The sequence below is a fragment of the Rhinoraja longicauda genome, chromosome 3 (genome assembly GCF_053455715.1).
Source record: "Rhinoraja longicauda isolate Sanriku21f chromosome 3, sRhiLon1.1, whole genome shotgun sequence".
Lineage (NCBI taxonomy): Eukaryota > Metazoa > Chordata > Chondrichthyes > Rajiformes > Arhynchobatidae > Rhinoraja > Rhinoraja longicauda.
The window spans coordinates 64293274-64311663 of NC_135955.1; the positions used below are offsets into that span (position 1 = coordinate 64293274).

The 18390-nt window shown below is 45.4% G+C and overlaps 1 protein-coding gene across 1 annotated transcript in view; it reads left to right on the forward strand.

Annotated features, from left to right (window-relative positions):
- cep120 (centrosomal protein 120) overlaps positions 1–18390 on the forward strand; it is a 64318-nt gene that overhangs the window by 12682 nt on the left and 33246 nt on the right. Inside the window, exons 6-10 of the mRNA XM_078397011.1 lie at positions 181–378; positions 2359–2583; positions 4647–4887; positions 5339–5419; positions 7951–8119. Coding sequence (XP_078253137.1) covers positions 181–378; positions 2359–2583; positions 4647–4887; positions 5339–5419; positions 7951–8119 — 914 coding nt within the window. The remainder of the gene's footprint in view (positions 1–180; positions 379–2358; positions 2584–4646; positions 4888–5338; positions 5420–7950; positions 8120–18390) is intronic.

An 18390-nucleotide genomic window follows, 5' to 3' on the forward strand; every position in this document is an offset into this window, starting at 1 on the left:
TCTGTAATGTGGAAAAACTAATGGATTCTTCATGTATTTGATAAGTAAGCATGATGGTTTAATACTGTATGTAAATTGTTTTTAATTACTAAACTAATTTTTTTAGAATTTCTGTATTTCTATTGTTAAGATAAATATGTAAAAATCTAGTCACACAAAAATACTTTGTGCTTTTCCTAGTTAATTCCAAGTACAATTAAGCTTCCAGATGAGCGACCTGAATTTTTCTTTTATTATTCTTTGCTGGGAAATGATGTCACCAATGATCCTTTTACTGACCTAATAAACCCAAATTTTGCTCCTGAACGAGCTTCAGTGAAGATTCGGAGTCAAACAGAAATTCTGCGTTTATTCTTAGCTTCACAATCAAACCTGCAGGTAAATTTTATATTCTATGTTTCAGTTCACAAGTTATAGTAATTAAGTTACTAGACTATTCTTTGGGAGACCTATACGAACAATCTAGAGACCCAAGTTCAAATTCCACTTTGGGATTTTAATTCATTTAATTTGGTTGATGCCCTGGAGTTCCAACAAAAGCTATTGGGTAATGACAAAAATATATGTACCAGATTGTCATATTAATCATTCTGGTTCAGTAATGTCCTTCAAGGGAATCCAAGACTGAAGGAGGCACTAGAGTTTTCTCGCTAAATCTTTGTCTCCCTGACTGCTTTATTGTGAAAGGGAACTCTTAACACCAACTTTTCAGTTATACCTTTCCATCATTTTACCTCAGTTATATATATATAACTGCCAAAACTGATATACAGCCAAAATAATTTTGACCCATTGTCCTGCAGTTCAAATGTTTGTTATATTTTAAATGTGGCACCTAGGTTGGGCAAGGCAGCCAATCTTGACCTCATCGGGACTTCCATGGCCAATTTGTTCATTCAGCTGCTAGAGGTCGCTAGGGGTTCTGCGAGAAATCCCCCCGCTCTGGAAGTCTCCCCAAAAATGTGGCACCTAGGCTGGGCAAGGCAGCCAATCTCGACCTCATCAGGACTTCCATGGCCGATCGGTGGGTTGAATTTGCAACCTGCGGCCGGGGCTATGGAACTCTTGCCCAGCTGGAGCCAGCACATCTATCCCCATAGCTGAAAATCCTTGGCCGGCTGGATAAACCAGCAAAACTCTGGAACCAAGAGTGTCAGAAATTCATTGGTGGAACTGTAATGAATAAATATTAAATTTAAGTACAAGATTGTATAACTATATTAATTAATTAAGACGGGGTTAAAATATAAAACACAGCAGAAAAGCCAATTACCACCTTTTTGGGCTGATTATCAATTAAACTGCGAATTTACTTCAAGTACTTCCGTATGCCTAGTCAAGTCGCATATGTCAACTCTTTCTTCGTAACTTAGTCATACATTTTATGACTCTTGTTCTTTTATTCAATACCAAGAGAATTGGGATGTGTAAGGTAAAAGCAAAATAGAAAAAACAAAACAATTTTTTCTTTGTGCTGTAAAAAGTATCTCTGTTCAATGACCTTTCTATAAATAGCAGAATATACTCATGATAGGCCTGACATTGTACATGTAGTTCAAGAACTACAGACTGTTGGATATAATAGTCGTTTTTCACACATAAATGTAGCACAACGCGTATGCGCATTTGGCGTGCATACTTTCTTTGCTGAAATGTTGCATTATGCGCCATATTATGAATTTTTCGTAAAATTCTGAATTTTGGACATCAAAATTACAAATTTGTAAAATCAAATCATATCATATCATATCATATATATACAGCCGGAAACAGGCCTTTTCGGCCCTCCAAGTCCGTGCCGCCCAGTGATCCCCGTACATTTACACTATCCTACACCCACTAGGGACAATTTTTACATTTACCCAGCCAATTAACCTACATACCTGTACGTCTTTGGAGTGTGGGAGGAAACCGAAGATCTCGGAGGTCTGGAGATTTGAACCCAACGGGGGTTGATGGTGAGGTTTGGGCCCAATGGGTCCACGCCAGGCTAGTTGTCACTAAATTCAATAGCTATCTTTTTATAATGTCTGTATTTGGTGGTAATGCATTGAAACAATATTCAGTGCATTATATCCACTCTCTCTATCTCTTTTTGAAACTCTGTGGTGTGCTCTTAAGGAAATGCAAATTCTACTTCAATCTCTGGTTAAGAAATTTTTTTGGAAGCCCTATTAGCCTTACTTTCCTCCAGCTTGCTTCAAAATTTAACTTGAAGTAACATCTATTTATCTCTACATCTCTCCAGTCAAATCACATACATTTTAAAGAATTTTTTTTATTTTCACTTTGTAATCATGTTTCCAATTGATGAATGAAAATGTAAGTTAATTGATATTTGTCTTTTTAAACCTTTAGATACATTTGTGCTGTGGAGACAGGTCACTGGGCAGCACGGAGATATCATTGGCAGGATTATTAAAAGGAAACCGTGAAATACTCAGGCATCCTGCAGCAATTGAAGGGGCCTTTACTTTGGTGCCACCTGAGAAAAAAAACCAGAAGTTACATCCTCTGCCACTTGATCTGTCACCTACAGTCGGAGTTTCAGTTGTTCTTGAAAAGGAAAGAATCATTTCTCGGGTAATTATTGTTGGCTTTATTTCTAACATTCCAATTATTATTGTCAGTAGTACAGTCATGATGAAACTTGCAAAATAATAGTTACTGGTTTGTTAGGGCCTTTTGTAATTGTACGAAGATGTGTCTTGCGATTATGTGAGTGACAATTGAAGTAAAAATTCACCCTTCTCAGAGTCAGTGGCCTGTTGACACAAGAATGGTTAATGTCCACTGGTGAAAAGGGCAATCAGTGGCTCTGTGGCAAAATTGATCAGTTCATGGACCAGCTTTGGACTGTGTCACAGGGGGGTTGATAGCAATTTTCTGGGCTGGTAGACTGACAAACAATAGTAAGCCCTGGCAGAGTGATTTTGGGAGGACAATGGATGTCAGTGGCAAGACCACCATTTATTTTACCCTAGTGGTAAACTGCTGCGTTCATTCAGGTGGTGTTACTCCTGTCCTGCTGTCAGGATTGGATCGACCATTGATATATTTTAAATTCAGAATGGTGTGCAACTTTGAGATTCCAATGTGCCTATCGACCTTGTCCTGGGTGATGGGGTTTGCAGCTTTGAGCGACGCTGTCATAGTTGGTTACTTGCGGTCACTGTGTGCGATGGTAGAGGAAATCGGTGTTTATACTGGTTGGATGGATGCCACACAACTGATGTGTTGTGTCATATATATCATCTTGAGCTTGAAAGTTGTTGGCTATTAGGCAGTGACAATTGCCACGGCCTTGATGTAATAAATGTCTGAAGAAGGGTCCTGACCTGAAACATCACTTGTCCATTTTCTCCAGAGATGCTGCCTGATCCATTGAGTTACTCTAGCACTTTTATGTCTTGGTGATGACTGCTGTGATAATGCAAAGCACTGTCTTAGCCATGGCGCGTATTTATAGAGTTTTACAGACAGTTTGTTACTCCTGCCTCGGACTACTTTGTTTTGCTTTAAAGGTGGATAGTTCATGGACATGAAACATTTTAATATCATCCCTGTTAGTAGATTAAACATTTGTAGCTGCACCTCTTGCTGTCACCATTTTAAAGATCCGCATCTAAATTCATTGTACAGGATCTTATTCTAAGTATAGAATTATCTAGGTATATCAACTTGTCGTTGCAGTCTCCCAGCAGTTAAGATAACATGATTGGAGAGCGTAAAGGGTTGGATAGAGTGGAGCTGGAGAGGATGTTTCCACAAGTGGGAGAGTCTAGGACTAGAGGTCACAGCCTCAGAAATGTTCTTTTTGGAAGGAGATGAGGAGGAATTTCTTTAGTCAGAGGGCGGTGAATCTGTGTAATTCTTTGCCACAAAAGGCTGTGGAGGCAAAGTCAGTGGATATATTTAAGGCAGAGATAGATAGATTGACTCCCACAGCTATCTGGACTACACCTCTTCCCACCCTGACTCCTGCAAAAAGTCTATCCCCTACTCCCAATTCCTCCGTCTGCGCCGCATCTGCGCCCGGGATGAGGTGTTCCACACTAGGGCATCAGAGATGTCCTCATTCTTCAGGAAACGGGGCTTCTGCTCTCCCATTATAGATGAGGCTCTCACTAGGGCACCCTCTATATCCCGCAGCTCCGCTCTTGCTCCCCCTCCCCCCATTCGTAACAAGGACAGAATCCCCCTTTTCTTCTGTGATCATTATATTAAATGATCAGCCATGATCATATTGAATGGCGGTGCTAGCTCGAAGGGCCGAATGGCCTACTCCTGCATCCATTTTTCTATGTTTCTAACAGTGGTTTTTCCGAGGCTTTTAGATAGGCATGTGGCTATGGAGGGACATAGATCATGTGCAGGCCGATCTGATTTGTTCATCTTGACCTTGTGTTGAGCATAGATATTCCTGTGCTATACTTTTCTATGTTTTATGTTTCAAATCATCTGAGTTATTGGAATTAATAATTAAAATCCTGTGATTTTTAAAAATTCATTTAAAAACTAAATGTCTGTGATAAATGGGCATTCTTGATGCTGAATTTTTATTCTTCATTATTTAACTTCTTGGGATTTTTGTGCATTTACTGTGGATATACACAATAGTCGATTTTTTTTCTTCCTGTTTAAAGCCATCTAGTCCAGTTAAAATGGAACCTGAGCCCAAGTCTCCAGTTATGCAGAGAATTATGTCTCCTCAAAACACAAAGACTCTTGTCCAGGGCAAGTCTTACTCTGCTGACCAGATGACAAAGGTAGTTGAAGCTGGAAGTTTGACTCCTGAGCGTAGTGATTCTCCTCCCAGCAGAGATCAGGCAACAGAAAATGAGGCGAATAGTCTGCAAGAAGAGGAGAACAAGAAGACTCACAATGGTGAGTAAAAACCAGTAGTGCCAAAATGCACTATTAATCAGGTCAAATGGAAACTATCAGGAGGCATAATTTATTAATGGTCACAAGGCTGCTGTTTACTGGAGTACTGATTATTAGGTTGTTAACTTGGTCTGATTCATTACTCCACATGGGAATATACTTTAGTATAAGAAAATAACTGCAGATGCTGGTACAAATCGAATTATTCACAAAAAGCTGGAGTAACTCAGCAGGTCAAGCAGCATCTCAGTCTGAAGAAGGGTCTCGACCCGAAACGTCACCCAAAACGAAACTTCTCTCCCGAGATGCTGCCTGACCTGCTGAGTTACTCCAGCTTTTTGGGAATATACTTTAGTATGTGGCAAATTATATCAAGTATCCATATGTTTGCATTGATAGTAAATATCATTTTTCTTTCATGCAACAATGTGCAATTCTGGTGAGGATCTAGGAAAACAACACCATGAACAGAATACTGGACCAACATTGAATTCTAAGGGAAACTCATCTCAACCTGTTAAATCTCCTCATGGTAGGGTTCAGTTCTGTTCAGTTTTAATTCCGTAAGCAATTTTAAAGAAGTAATTTTGTTGGCTTTGTAACAATGTAGCCCTGATGATGTAATTTGATATGGGTAACAGAATATAAATTGAAAAGAAGACTTATTTTTTGTGCATTTGCACTCTTGGGAGTATTTTTCAGATCCTGTATCTTGCATCATTTCTTTTTGGCCTCTTCCTACAACTGTGCATTCACAAATCTATTGCTCTCGGCTTTACTCAATGATTAACCATCCACAGTGCTCTGAGGCTGAGAATTCTGAAGATTCTCAACCGTCTACGTAATCGTCCTCGGCAATTTCACCTCATCTTAGTTTTTAGCCAATTTCTTCACCTGAGACAGCCCCTAGTGAAAGGCAGCCTGCTGGCATCTACTTTATCAATTCCTGCCAAATTTTCTCCGAGATTACCTCTTATTCTTAATTCTGTGGAATGATATGATGAGGTAACACTTCAGTTCAGTGACCTTTCAGAGACATGTTAACTCTTTCCTCGGGTGCTGCCTACCCTGTTGAGTTTTGAGTATTTGAGTTTGTTTTAGCTTTCTAAAACAACTGCTTTTGAACTGCTTTCACTTGTACCACATTTTATCCCTATCTTTGGATTGCTAGTCAGCTGGTTATCTTCAGGATTTCCAAAGCTTATTTTGTCATTATATTTATTTTGAAAGGTACATAAGGCTGTCAATATCATTGGTAATAACTTTATAATGTTTTTCATTTCAGAAAATTTGATGTTTAAAAGTCTTGGCACAAATATTTAGTCTTTAAACAGTTTAAGATTTATGTTGCATCAGCAATAGGAAAAATGCTAGTTTTGTTTGAAAGGAAATGGTAACTGGAGATGGAGAGATGGTGTTATTTTATCAGAGAAATAAAGCCAAGTGAATCAGTTGGAATTTGAAAGTTCAAGTTACAGGTCCACTCTATTTTCTGGCACCCTTGTTTCCAGAGCCTTTCTGGATGATCAGTTTTGCCGGACCAACAGAGTTCAAGGCCTCCGAGAGGAGTCGAATGGTACCAGGACGATCCAGTCGGCTGGCGTTCTGGAGCCCCTGCCGCTGGTGGCAAATTTAACACCCGCCGATTGGCTGTGGAAGTCAGCTATGGGAATAAATCTGCTGGCTCTGGCGGCCCGGAATACCAAAGCAGTGGACAAATTCTTCCTGCAGATTTGCTGTGGAAGTCCCAACGGGGTAGAGATTGGCTGCCTCATCCGGCCTAGGTGCCACATTTTCAGGGGGATTTAAAATGTGCTCTCGTAGTTTTGTCCAGATTAAAGCTGGTGCCAGACCAGAAGTTGCTGGAAAATTGGTGGTGGACTTGCAGTAAAGTAAATGCATTCGGAGTTAGACAGGACTTCAGTAAGATGTCGGAAAAAATGATTGTGGGTGGTAGGGGAATATTATATCAGCATGGATTGAAGATTGGGTAATGGATAGAAAAGGGAGGAGGACTCCAAATGAGAAACTTTCAAGTTGGGAGGCAGTGACCATTGCTAGTGGTCCAACTGTTCATAATCTTGGTATGGTTTGGATGAAGGGTTCAAGTCCATTTTTTCCAAGTCTGCTGATCTGTAAAACTAGATGGCAGTGGGTAGTCTGGAGAGTGACATCGGGGGGGGGGGGGTCAAATTAATGCATAAGGCAGATGGACTAAAAGGAGGAAAAATCATTCACTTTGGTAGAAAATATAGAAAGGCAATATATTGAATAAATGGTGAAATAATTTAAAGGTAGTGGTGTTTATAACAACCTGGGAGTCATTAACATGAATTGCATGAATAACATGCAGGTGAAGTTAGCAGTTAGGAAAGAAAATGGTATGTTGACCCGTTTATTGCAATAGAATTTGGATTTTAATACAGGTGGCTTGCTCTGATTATTTAGAGCTATTTTGAGACCATATATGTAATGTTGTGTACAGGTGTTATCTCACACCCTAATTAATATAAAGAGTGAAGGTTGACTGAATTCCACAATGGTGAGTTTGTTATATGAGAATAAATTAGGACAACTTGAAAAATAAGAGATTTCTATGAATGATGCAAAATTCCTTCAGGGCTGACAGAATGGATGTGCTGTTGATGTCTTGCTGTTATGTCTAAAGTGAGAGGTCACATTCTCAAAATAAATGTTTGTAAAGTTGTTTTCGCTCAGCTACTGGTTAATCTTTAAATTTTTCATCCAAGGCAGAATAACAGAATTCTGATTTGTCAAAAAAGTTCAAGGCATCTATATGTTTAGCTATTAGATTTAGATATTTAGAAAATTTAGATTTGTAGAAATTAGGGATAGCAAGAGATGGGGTCAGTGCAGGAAAGTGCACCGAGGAAAAATTCACCATGTTGAATGGGAGAGGAAGAAAAAAATGTTTTTGGCCAACATCTATACATGTCCTTATTACGTTAAAAAATACAGACACATTCAGTGTCGTAAATCCAAGTATAGAATAACGTTATATTTTAATATTTTATTTATATTTGCTACATATTATCATCGCAGCTCCTGCATTGGACTCCCAGGTTCGTCCAGCTCCAGCTACTAATGAATCTGATTCTACGTCAGCACCAAAGATCTCCATTCCGGCATCAGCACACCATTTCTGCTTTGCTCTGGATATAAGAAGTATTGCACAGTTGGATGTAACTTTTGCCATAAACTGCATAGTAAGGTAAAAGACTCTTTAGATTGACTTTCATTTCATTCCATGTGAAACAAAAAAATATTTCTAGTCTTGACAATGTGCACAACAACACTAGCCTGTCATTCTGACTGCCCATTTGCATCCAATATATTATCGATTTGCTGACCACTTTGAGCATCAGTGCGGGTATATAAAAATAGATGATATCCTACATATAAGAATATGTGATGCCTGGAGTAAAAGATGTCATGTGGATTTGTAAATGGGGTATAATTATCACCATGACCACTCAGAACTAGAGGAGGCTTTGTTTCCTTTCTGAACCCGAATGTTCTCTTTCTTGATGATTTGTAAGTAGGTGAAGAGTCATGTTTAATAGGCAAGGATAAATTGATTATTAGTATATTCTAAAATGTTGCATAGAGTTTGGGTGTGATTTACCTGGCCACCTTAACTATGACATGGTATTGTGTGCGGACAAGAACAATAACTTGCCAGATTTAAAAATGAACACTAAATGCAATGTCTTTCGGCCAGATTGCTATTGTAGATTAAATTGTTAATACTGTTGTCCGCAAACTCAGTTACATTGCTCCTATAATTAATGTGCATTAATAATTCCTGATTCCTAATTCCTGATTAATAATTCTCTTGTTCTGCTTACCGATTCAGAAATATTTGCAAAATGTTATTTATTTAGTGATTCTTTAATGAAATCCTGTGATGTTAGATTAATAAAACCAAGCACATGTATTATCATGCATAACAGTTAATCATTAGCAAATGTGTGTATATTGTAACGTCGAGTAGATAAATATTTGGCATGAAGTGTACAATTGTGTCAAACAATCTATTAATTTTCAGGTTATCTTTATACAGAATCTTGAAAACTTTGAGGTTGACTTTCAATGTCTGTTCTGTTTCAACTATCCTACTTTCCCTTTGGCTTTGATGCCTCTTTGTTTAATTATATTTTTCTTTCCAATACCAAATTGTTATTCTAATTTATCATTTGGTTAACTGCAATAGTGTACAGAAAGCTTGAACAATCCATGGTTAAATTATATTCAAACAACGTGGGTGTACATCAGATGAAATAAATTAATGAACCACATCGAAAAATATTAGTTTTATTGAAACATTTCTGAATACATTTGCTTATGTTCTTGAAAATAACATGATGTATTATTTCAGCTACATTGTTCTTTAATGTTCAAGAATGGGTGCTGAAGTGATAGAGATAGATAGGCGGGGAGGAAAAGAAAGAATGCTTCCAGAAGTGTACGATGCATCTTGTGGATCAGAAGTACCTAAAAATGTTAGTAAATTTAGTGCCTGCATGTCAGGCTGGGCATGAGTGGAGGACATGCCTGACCGATCCTCCTTTCCAAGAGGGGGAGGAAAAGAGAAAAGGTAAAAACAAAAGAACAAACCAGTTAAGCTAATATCACAAATGGGTGACTGACAGAGACCGAGAAATCAAGTTACCTGAAATAGTAACATTCAATTTTAAGTCCGGCGGTAACATGATTTCTCTGCCTATGTTAATCATCCACCTGTGATATTAGTTCAGCTTGTTTGTTTATTTTCCACGGTTATCGAGTTGTGCAGCACAGAAACAAGCTCTTCGGACCAGTGTTCATGCTGTCCACCGCACCCATCCAGGCTTATCTCATTTGGCTACATTAATTTCCAATCTCTCTCTGCCCTCATTTCTGCCTCAGAAGGCAGTGGAGGCCAGTTCTCTGAATGCTTTCAAGAGAGAGCTAGATAGAGCTCTTAAGGATAGCAGAGTCAGGGGGTATGGGGAAAAGGCAGGAACGGGGTGTTTTGTTAGTGTGTTTCCTTTCTGTAACCTGCTACAGTACAGCTACACAACTAATTAACAGAGGCTTTACACTCGAGTCTTGGGTTCAGCCATTTTAATTCAGGATCACTCTGGCTACAGCCTCATGGGTAATATATCCCCGGTACTGCACCACCGGGCGCGCTATTCCCATAACATCCCCCTTTATTTACAAAACAGATATGTACAGGAACTTTACATGTATAGCCATAAATTAAATTCTTCCATGGCATCTTAGTTCAGTGCTCGGAATTATCTAAACTTTGAACAACACATGTCTGGTTCCTCATTCCCTTTCCCTTTTTATTTATTCAGTTTTATTAGCCATTACCACTACTTCTGCATAAAACAATGCATATCAAACTATAACCAAAAATATAACATTAACTTTTTAAACATAACCTAATATCCTTTACATCTATATTCAACTACATGTACAGGCCCTATCCTTATGTGGGCACATAATCCTGCAGATAGCGTGGTTTTCGAACGCATCTACCAGATCTTGTTGTCAGGGTTTGATGCTCCCTGGGGACCGGTGGTCGGCTCATAGGTCGATTTTCTCGCTCCGGTTCAGGCAACGTCACCAGGTCATCTAGGTCAACATCAACGCGATGAAATGGCTCGTTGGTCTTCCTCAGATGACGCCGTCCTCGGTTCTGACTTCATAAGATCTGGGTTGCGCAACACGGCCTACAACCACAGCCTTCCTCCAGGACTGATGTCGATTATCGGTTGGCTTCACTCGAACTGGATCGCCAGCTTTCAGGGGAATCAGATCTTGAGATCCTCTGTTGTAATAGTCTGCTTGTCTGTCTCTAGCTGCTCTCAACTCATCTCTTACTTTTTTTCGGAATTTCAGGTTTGAGCAGCCTCTGAGTAGTCGGTAGAATGGTCCTGGTACGTCTGTTCATCAATCTTTGAACTGGACTGCTACTCATGCCAGGTGTTGGTGTGTTGTGAAAAGCTAGTAGACTCAGGTAAGGGTCAGCTCCGGCAGCCTTAGCCTTCCTCAGCAATGACTTCGCAACTTTCACACTGCTCTCCGCCTTTCCATTACTCTGTGGATAATAGGGTGACGCGCTCGTATGTTCAAACTGCCACTTCTTGGTAAAACTCTTGAACTCCTCAGCTGTGAACTGTGGCCCATTATCTGTGATGAGCTGATCTGGTATTCCATATCTTGCGAACTGGCCTTTCATTTTATGGATGACATTCACTGCCAGTGTTTTCTCTAGATAGTCTATTTCCCAATATCCTGAGAAATAGTCCACAGTGATCAAATAGTTCCTTCCATCCAAGTGGAACAAATCTGCACCCACCTTCGCCCATGGTCTCTCTGGAATTTCATGGGAATGCAGCGTTTCTTTTGGTTGCTCTTTCCCTTGAGCTTGACATGTCTCACATTTTTGTATGAAGTCCTTGATTTCTGCACTCATTCCGGGCCAGTGCAGACATTCTCTTGCCCTTCTTAGACAGCCATTCACACCAATGTGGGAATCATGTACTCTTGTGAGCATGTCGCGTCTCCTGGCTTTAGGGATGATTACTCTCTCTCCCCTAAATATGAGACCATCTCCAACACTCAGCTCGTCCCCCACATGGAAATAGGAGATGAGCTCTGGGTCAACATCCTTCTTGTTCTCTGGCCAGCCTCGTTTGATCACCTCTTGCAGTTTCTGCATAGTCTCATCTTCTCCTGTTGCATCCCTTATGCCATTTAGCAGAGGCTGTGCTATTGGGATGTGCCTTGCCAGGTTTACAGTCTCCAGTTCTCTCATGGTCTTGTCAGTCTTGCCAGTCTGAATATATGCTCTGCTCAGCGTATCTGCAAGCTGCATCTCCTTCCCTGGTCTGTATCTTATTGTCACATCATAGGTCTGCATCCTCACCAGCATCCTCTGCAATCTCTTTGGTGCCCGATGAAGTGGTTTTGTGGCGATTATCTCCAGTGGCTTATGGTCTGACTGCACATTCACTGGCCTTCCATATGTGTACACATGGAACCTCTCTAGACCAAACATCACTGCCAGCAATTCTTTTTCTATTTGTGCATATCTGGTCTCTGCATCCGTCAGGGCCCTGCTGGCATAGGCAACTGGATGGCCCTCCTGCATCAGCGCCGCACCAAGTCCAGTTTCTGACGCGTCAGCCTGTACTGTCAGCTCCTTGGATGGATCATAGTATTTGAGTACTGGCTCGGCAGTTACTAGCTTCTTTATGTCCATCACCGCCCTGTCATGCACCTGTGCCCACCACCAAACTACATCCTTCTGCGTCAGCTTGCGTAGCGGTTCACATAGACCGCTTAATCCAGGAAGGAATTTGCTCAAGTAGTTAACAAAGCCAATAAATCTCTGAACTCCTTGGACATCCTTTGGGTTAGGCATCTGTAGCACTGCTTCTACCTTCCCTGGATCTGGTTTCAGTCCTGCAGCAGAGACTCTATGTCCTTTGAAAGTGACTTCCTTCACCTTCAACTTTGCCTTCTCTATGTTCAGCTTCAGGTGACGGTCACGACATCTCTCCATCAGAGCTTTAACCTTCCTGTCATGGTCTCTTTCTGCTTCCTCTGCCGTTTTTCCTTTCCCAAACACTAGGATGTCGTCAGCAACAGACCTCACTCCTTCCAGGCCCTCCAGCACTTGGTTCTGTCGTCGCTGGAACTCCTCAGGGGCCGTGGACAGACCAAATGGCATGCATCTCCACCTATATCTACCATATGGTGTGTTAAACGTCGTAAGCTGAGAACTCTCATCATCCAGTTCCACATGCCAAAACCCATTCTTGGCATCAAACGTGCTAAAGACCTTGGCATCATTCAAGTCGGTGAGGACATCTTCGATCGTCGTCATTGGGTAATGATGTGGTGAGTCAAGACGAGTGGTTTTATTGGAATCCTTTATTAGTATCAAAACCCGTAACAAACGCGACTGACTTCTTCCTGGACAAACACTACTTTACTTAATAATCTAATCTCTAATCTGGTTTGGCGCCAAGCATTTAAATACCCCGCGCTTCCTTAACCCATGACCGTAATCCAATCCGAGGGTTCTATTACCTGGCCAATCCCTATGTCCCTACATGACCCCCCCCAGAACCCTCGAAACCATACCTCACGGGCGGCCGAACCTCCCGCCCAGAACGTGTACGGATAGGGGAAACCGATACCCCCAGTGTGACAGGAGGCGGGGGGGACGCCGCCGCTGGAGGCGATGGGAGGTTCACCGGAGCGGCGGGTGCAGGTGACGTAGGGCACTTGATAAACAACGGCAGCCCGGGACCAACCATAGGCGGCGGAGGCCCAAAAGGTGGTAAACTGGGCGCCGCTGACGGGACCAGTCGAGCAGCCACAGGCCGGCCCCGGCGCGGCGGCTGAGCCACCGACACGGGGAGGTCCTGGTCTAAATGGGCCGGCTTGAGACGGGACACTGAAACCAGCTCCTGACGATTTCCTACCTGCAAGGTGAAGGTTACAGTCCCTCTTTTGAGCACCTGGAACGGGCCCTGGTAAACCGGCTGCAGAGGGGGACGGTGGCAATCTTTCCGAAGAAACACGAAATCACAGCTCCGCAATTCCGAAGGAACGTGAACTGCTGTGCTTCCGTGACTAGAGGTGGGGACTGGAGCCAGAGAACCCACCCGTTCCCGGAGGGAGCCCAAGACTGACGTGACGGATGGCGGCAAGGCGGGAATGGAAGGGAGAATATCGCCCGGCACCCGCAGGGGCGAACCGTAGACGAGCTCGGCCGAAGATGTGCCCAGTTCCGCCCGCGGGGCCGTACGGATGCCGAGGAGGACCCAAGGCAGCTGGTCAGCCCAATCGTAGCCAGTCAGGCGAGCACAGAGGGACGCCTTCAGCTGCCGATGGAAACGCTCAACCATCCCGTTGGCTTGGGGATGATAGGCGGTGGTCTGCTGTAATCGAGCACCATACAGCTGCGCCAGCGCGGCCCAGAGACACGAGGTGAACTGGGCTCCCCGATCTGTGGTAATAATAGCCGGGACCCCGAAACGAGCCACCCAATGCAACGCCAGGGCCCGTGCACAGGAGGCCGCCGAGGTGTCCGACAACGGGAGCGCCTCCGGCCAACGAGTGAACCGATCAACCACCGTCAGTAGATGGGTGTAACCCCTAGAATAGGGCAATGGACCCACCAAATCCACATGGATGTGGAAAAAACGGGCGGGGGGAACCTCAAATGTCTGGTGCGGGGGCTGGACATGACGATGGACTTTGGAGGTCTGGCACGGAATGCAGGCGCGTGCCCAGGCTGCCACCTGCTTCCGCAGGCCATGCCAGACAAACCGGTCGGCCACCATGGCTGAAGTCGCCCTGATGGACGGATGTGCCAGGCCATGAATGGCCTCAAAAACCTTACGCCGCAGAGCGGCCGGCACCACCGGGCGAGGACGTGGGAGAGTAACGTCGCACCACAACTTGATACCTGTGGGGCCACACGCCACCTGTTCTAAACGCAGTCCCGAGGTTGTGGAGGCGTACACCGCGGCAGTTCCTTCCAGGCGCTGAGCCTCCGCTGGCTCCTGGAAATCCACATGGTCACCAACCACGGCTACGGAGGGAATGGCCGGCCGGGACAGGGCATCAGCAACGGCATTCAACCTACCCGCAATATGACGGACATCGGTCGTGAACTCCGAAATGAGGGTTAGGTGCCGCTGCTGGCGAGCCGACCACGGATCAGAAACCTTAGCAAAAGCGAATGTCAAAGGTTTGTGATCCGTGTAGGCCACGACAGAACGGCCTTCTAAAAAGTAGCGGAAGTGCCGGACTGCTAAATACAGGGCCAGGAGCTCCCTATCGAACGCACTGTACTTGAGCTCCGCCCGAGAGAGCTGCCTGCTGAAAAACGCAAGAGGCTGCCACTCACCGTCAACCTGCTGCTCCAAAACCCCACCCACTGCCACGTCTGAGGCGTCCACCGTCAGAGCTGTGGGGGCGGAGGAGCGCGGGTGCACCAGCATGGTGGCATTGGCGAGGGCCTGTTTGACCGCAACAAAAGCCGTCTCCGCAGCTACGGACCATACCAACTCCGCGGGGTTACCTGCGAGACACTGAAAAAGGGGACGCATAACCCGAGCTGCTGCAGGCACGAACCGATGATAAAAATTGACCATGCCCACAAATTCCTGCAAGCCCTTGATGGTAGTCGGGCGGGGGAAAGAGCGGACCGCGTCCACCTTAGCTGGTAAGGGAGTGGCACCGGCCGGAGTAACCCGATGACCCAAAAAATCCACCGCGGACAGGCCGAATTGGCACTTGTCCGGATGGAGAATCAGGCCATGGTCTTGCAGCCTCTGGAACACGGTGCGGACGTGGACCAAGTGCTCCTGGACCGAACGGCTGGCAATCAATATATCGTCTAAATAAATAAAGACGAACGGCAACCCTCGACCCACCCGGTCCATCAGACGCTGGAATGCCTGAGCTGCATTTTTAAGGCCGAAAGGCATTCGCAACCACTCAAACAGTCCGAACGGGGTGATGGTCGCTGTTTTCGGAATATCCGGCGGGTGGACCGGGATCTGATGGTATCCCCGCACCAAATCAATTTTTGAAAATATTGTAGCCCCCTCCAGGCTAGCTGAAAAGTCCTGAATGTGTGGAATCGGGTAGCGGTCCGGCCGTGTTGCCGCGTTGAGTCGACGGAAGTCACCACATGGTCTCCACCCCCCAGATGCTTTGGAAACCATGTGCAAAGGGGATGCCCACGGACTACTTGAAGGCCGAATGATTCCCAACCTCTCCAAGTTTAGGAACTCCTCTCGCGCCCTGGCCAGCTTGTCGGGTGGAAGGCGCCGTGCCCGGGCAAAAACCGGCGGCCCTTCGGTTGGAATGAAATGGACGACCCCGTGCTTCTCCGAAGGTGAATCAAAACGCTGGACGAGGAGCTGCGGGAAGTCGGCCAGGACCGCATCGAACTGACCGGGAGCCGTGGTGATGGACTGGATGACTAGGCTGGGTGGGGCGGCGCTTGTAGAAGCCTCTGGCCCAGTATCCCGAGGCCGTACATCAGCCAAGGGTTGTAGGCCCCTCCCTCGGACGTCTGCGACCAAGGAAAACGCCCATAGGAAATCTGCCCCCAATATGGCCTGGCCCACATCCGCAACGATGAATTCCCAACGGTAAGTCCTGGACTCGAAGGACAAGGACATGGTCCTTTTACCGTACGTACGGATGGTGCTACCATTCACTGCAATTAGGGGCGGGCCCTTTTCCCCCACTCGAACTTCACAGTCATAGGGGGGCACAATACTTACAACCGCTCCCGTATCCACCAGGAAAACGATCCCGGTAGTCTGATCCGTAGCGTAGAGGCGGTGGTTACGGCCAACCGAGACTGCCTCGACAGTCGATCGGCCCCGGCGTTTCCCGGAAACGAACACGGGGATCTACAGCTTCGGGCGTCGCTGCCCCACCGCCGATGGAAAGAGCACCAGCGACGCCTATCCGGCTCTGTTGGTCGAGCCCGCTGCCAATGAACAGGCGCCGCCGCCCTCTCTTGGCGGGCCGGCTGCGCAATAGCGGCAGATGCATCGCTCTCCCGGCCGCACTCCCGACTGCCGCTGGGCCTCGAGACCCGGTTAACGGAGCCGTCTCGGGCGTTGCGTTCCCTCACCAGCGTGTCTGCCTTCTCGGCGAACGCTACCGGCTCTGCAAAAGGGACGTCCGCCAACACCAACCTGACGTCCCCAGGTAGCTTCTCCCGGAAGGCCGCCTCAAACATCATACATGGCTGATGGTCGCCCGCCAACGCCAGCATCTCGGACATCAGCTCCGACGGCAGCCGCTGCCCCAGGTCTGGCAAATGGAGGAGCTTCAGAGCCCGCTGGCTCTGGGCCCAGCCGAAGGTCCGCAGCAGGAGCTTCTTAAGCCCCACGTACTGCTCCGTTTGGGGTGGACTGGTCAGGTATCGGCTGACCCGCGCAGCCACCTCCGCCTGCAGACAGCTCACCACATGATGGTACTTCTCCTGGTCTTCCTCCACCTTCTTGAGATGGAACTGTGACTCTGCCTGCACAAACCACAGGTGCGGCTGATGGGCCCAGAATGGCGGTAGATGGATTTCGCCCGCGCTCGCTCCCGCCTGCGACATGCTGCTGCTTTCTTCCTACGTTCGAGGTCACCAATGTGGTGAGTCCAGACGAGTGGTTTTATTGGAATCCTTTATTAGTATCAAAACCCGTAACAAACGCGACTGACTTCTTCCTGGACAAACACTACTTTACTTAATAATCTAATCTCTAATCTGGTTTGGCGCCAAGCATTTAAATACCCCGCGCTTCCTTAACCCATGACCGTAATCCAATCCGAGGGTTCTATTACCTGGCCAATCCCTATGTCCCTACAATGACTTCTTTTAAGCCCCTTGTTCAGATCCCTCGGGTCTAAACACACGCCCAACTTCCCATTGGGCTTTTCTACACACACAAGGCTGGATACCCATGGTGTGTGGGTCTCTACTGGGGCAATTATTTCCGCTTCTGTCAGTCTGCCTAACTCCTCTTTCAGCTTACTCCGTAAGGCTACAGGGATTCTTCGTGGTGGGTGGATCACCGGCGTTATGCTGTCAGCTACCAGCAGATGGTACTTGCCCTCAAATTTACCTGTCCCTTCAAACACATCAGCATACTCCGCTATCAATCTTTCCTTGGTCAGAGGGATTTCACTGCCATTCAGTGTCATTATGTTCTCTGTACACACTGAGATGAGCCCCATCTGCTGGGCTGCCCTGCTTCCCAGGATTGGAATGCAGTCTTCCTCCAGGACTACAAACTCTACTTTGTATTTCTTTCCATTCTTTGGGTTTACCAGTCTCATCTTGCTTTTCCCAAGAGGCACCACTGTCGTATTGTTGTACATGGACAATACTTGCTTGGTTTCATCCACATCCTTTACATACATCTTGGGAATTATGTCACATGTGGCTCCACTGTCCACCTGGAATTTTACTTCCTTCCCTTTCAGCTTCATGGTCGCAAAGATTTTCTTTGGGAATTGAGTCTCCACAACCCTGTGCACACTTTCTGCTTTTCCTGCTTCTGGTTGCAGTTCCATTGTGTGAATTTCATCAACCTCTTGACTGTCATCATACTCATCACTGGAACTCTCCACTTCCACCACTGCATGCACAGGTTTTTTCCCTTTCTTTTCTTCTGCTGCACCTGCTTTTCCCTGCATTGTGAGGCGAAATGATCTTTCTGATGGCATTTGAAACACTCCCTTCCATATGCCGGACATTTCTCCTTCTTTCTCTCATGTTTGTATCCACAGTATTTGCACTCTATGGTTGGCTGGTATCGTTTCCCCTCCTGCCTCACTGCACAGACATCTTGTCGCTGGTCCCCTACCAGGACATCAACTCTGGCCTTGGCCAGCACCGAAGCCTGGCATGCCTTCATACACTTTTCTAAGTCAAGTGAGGTTTCT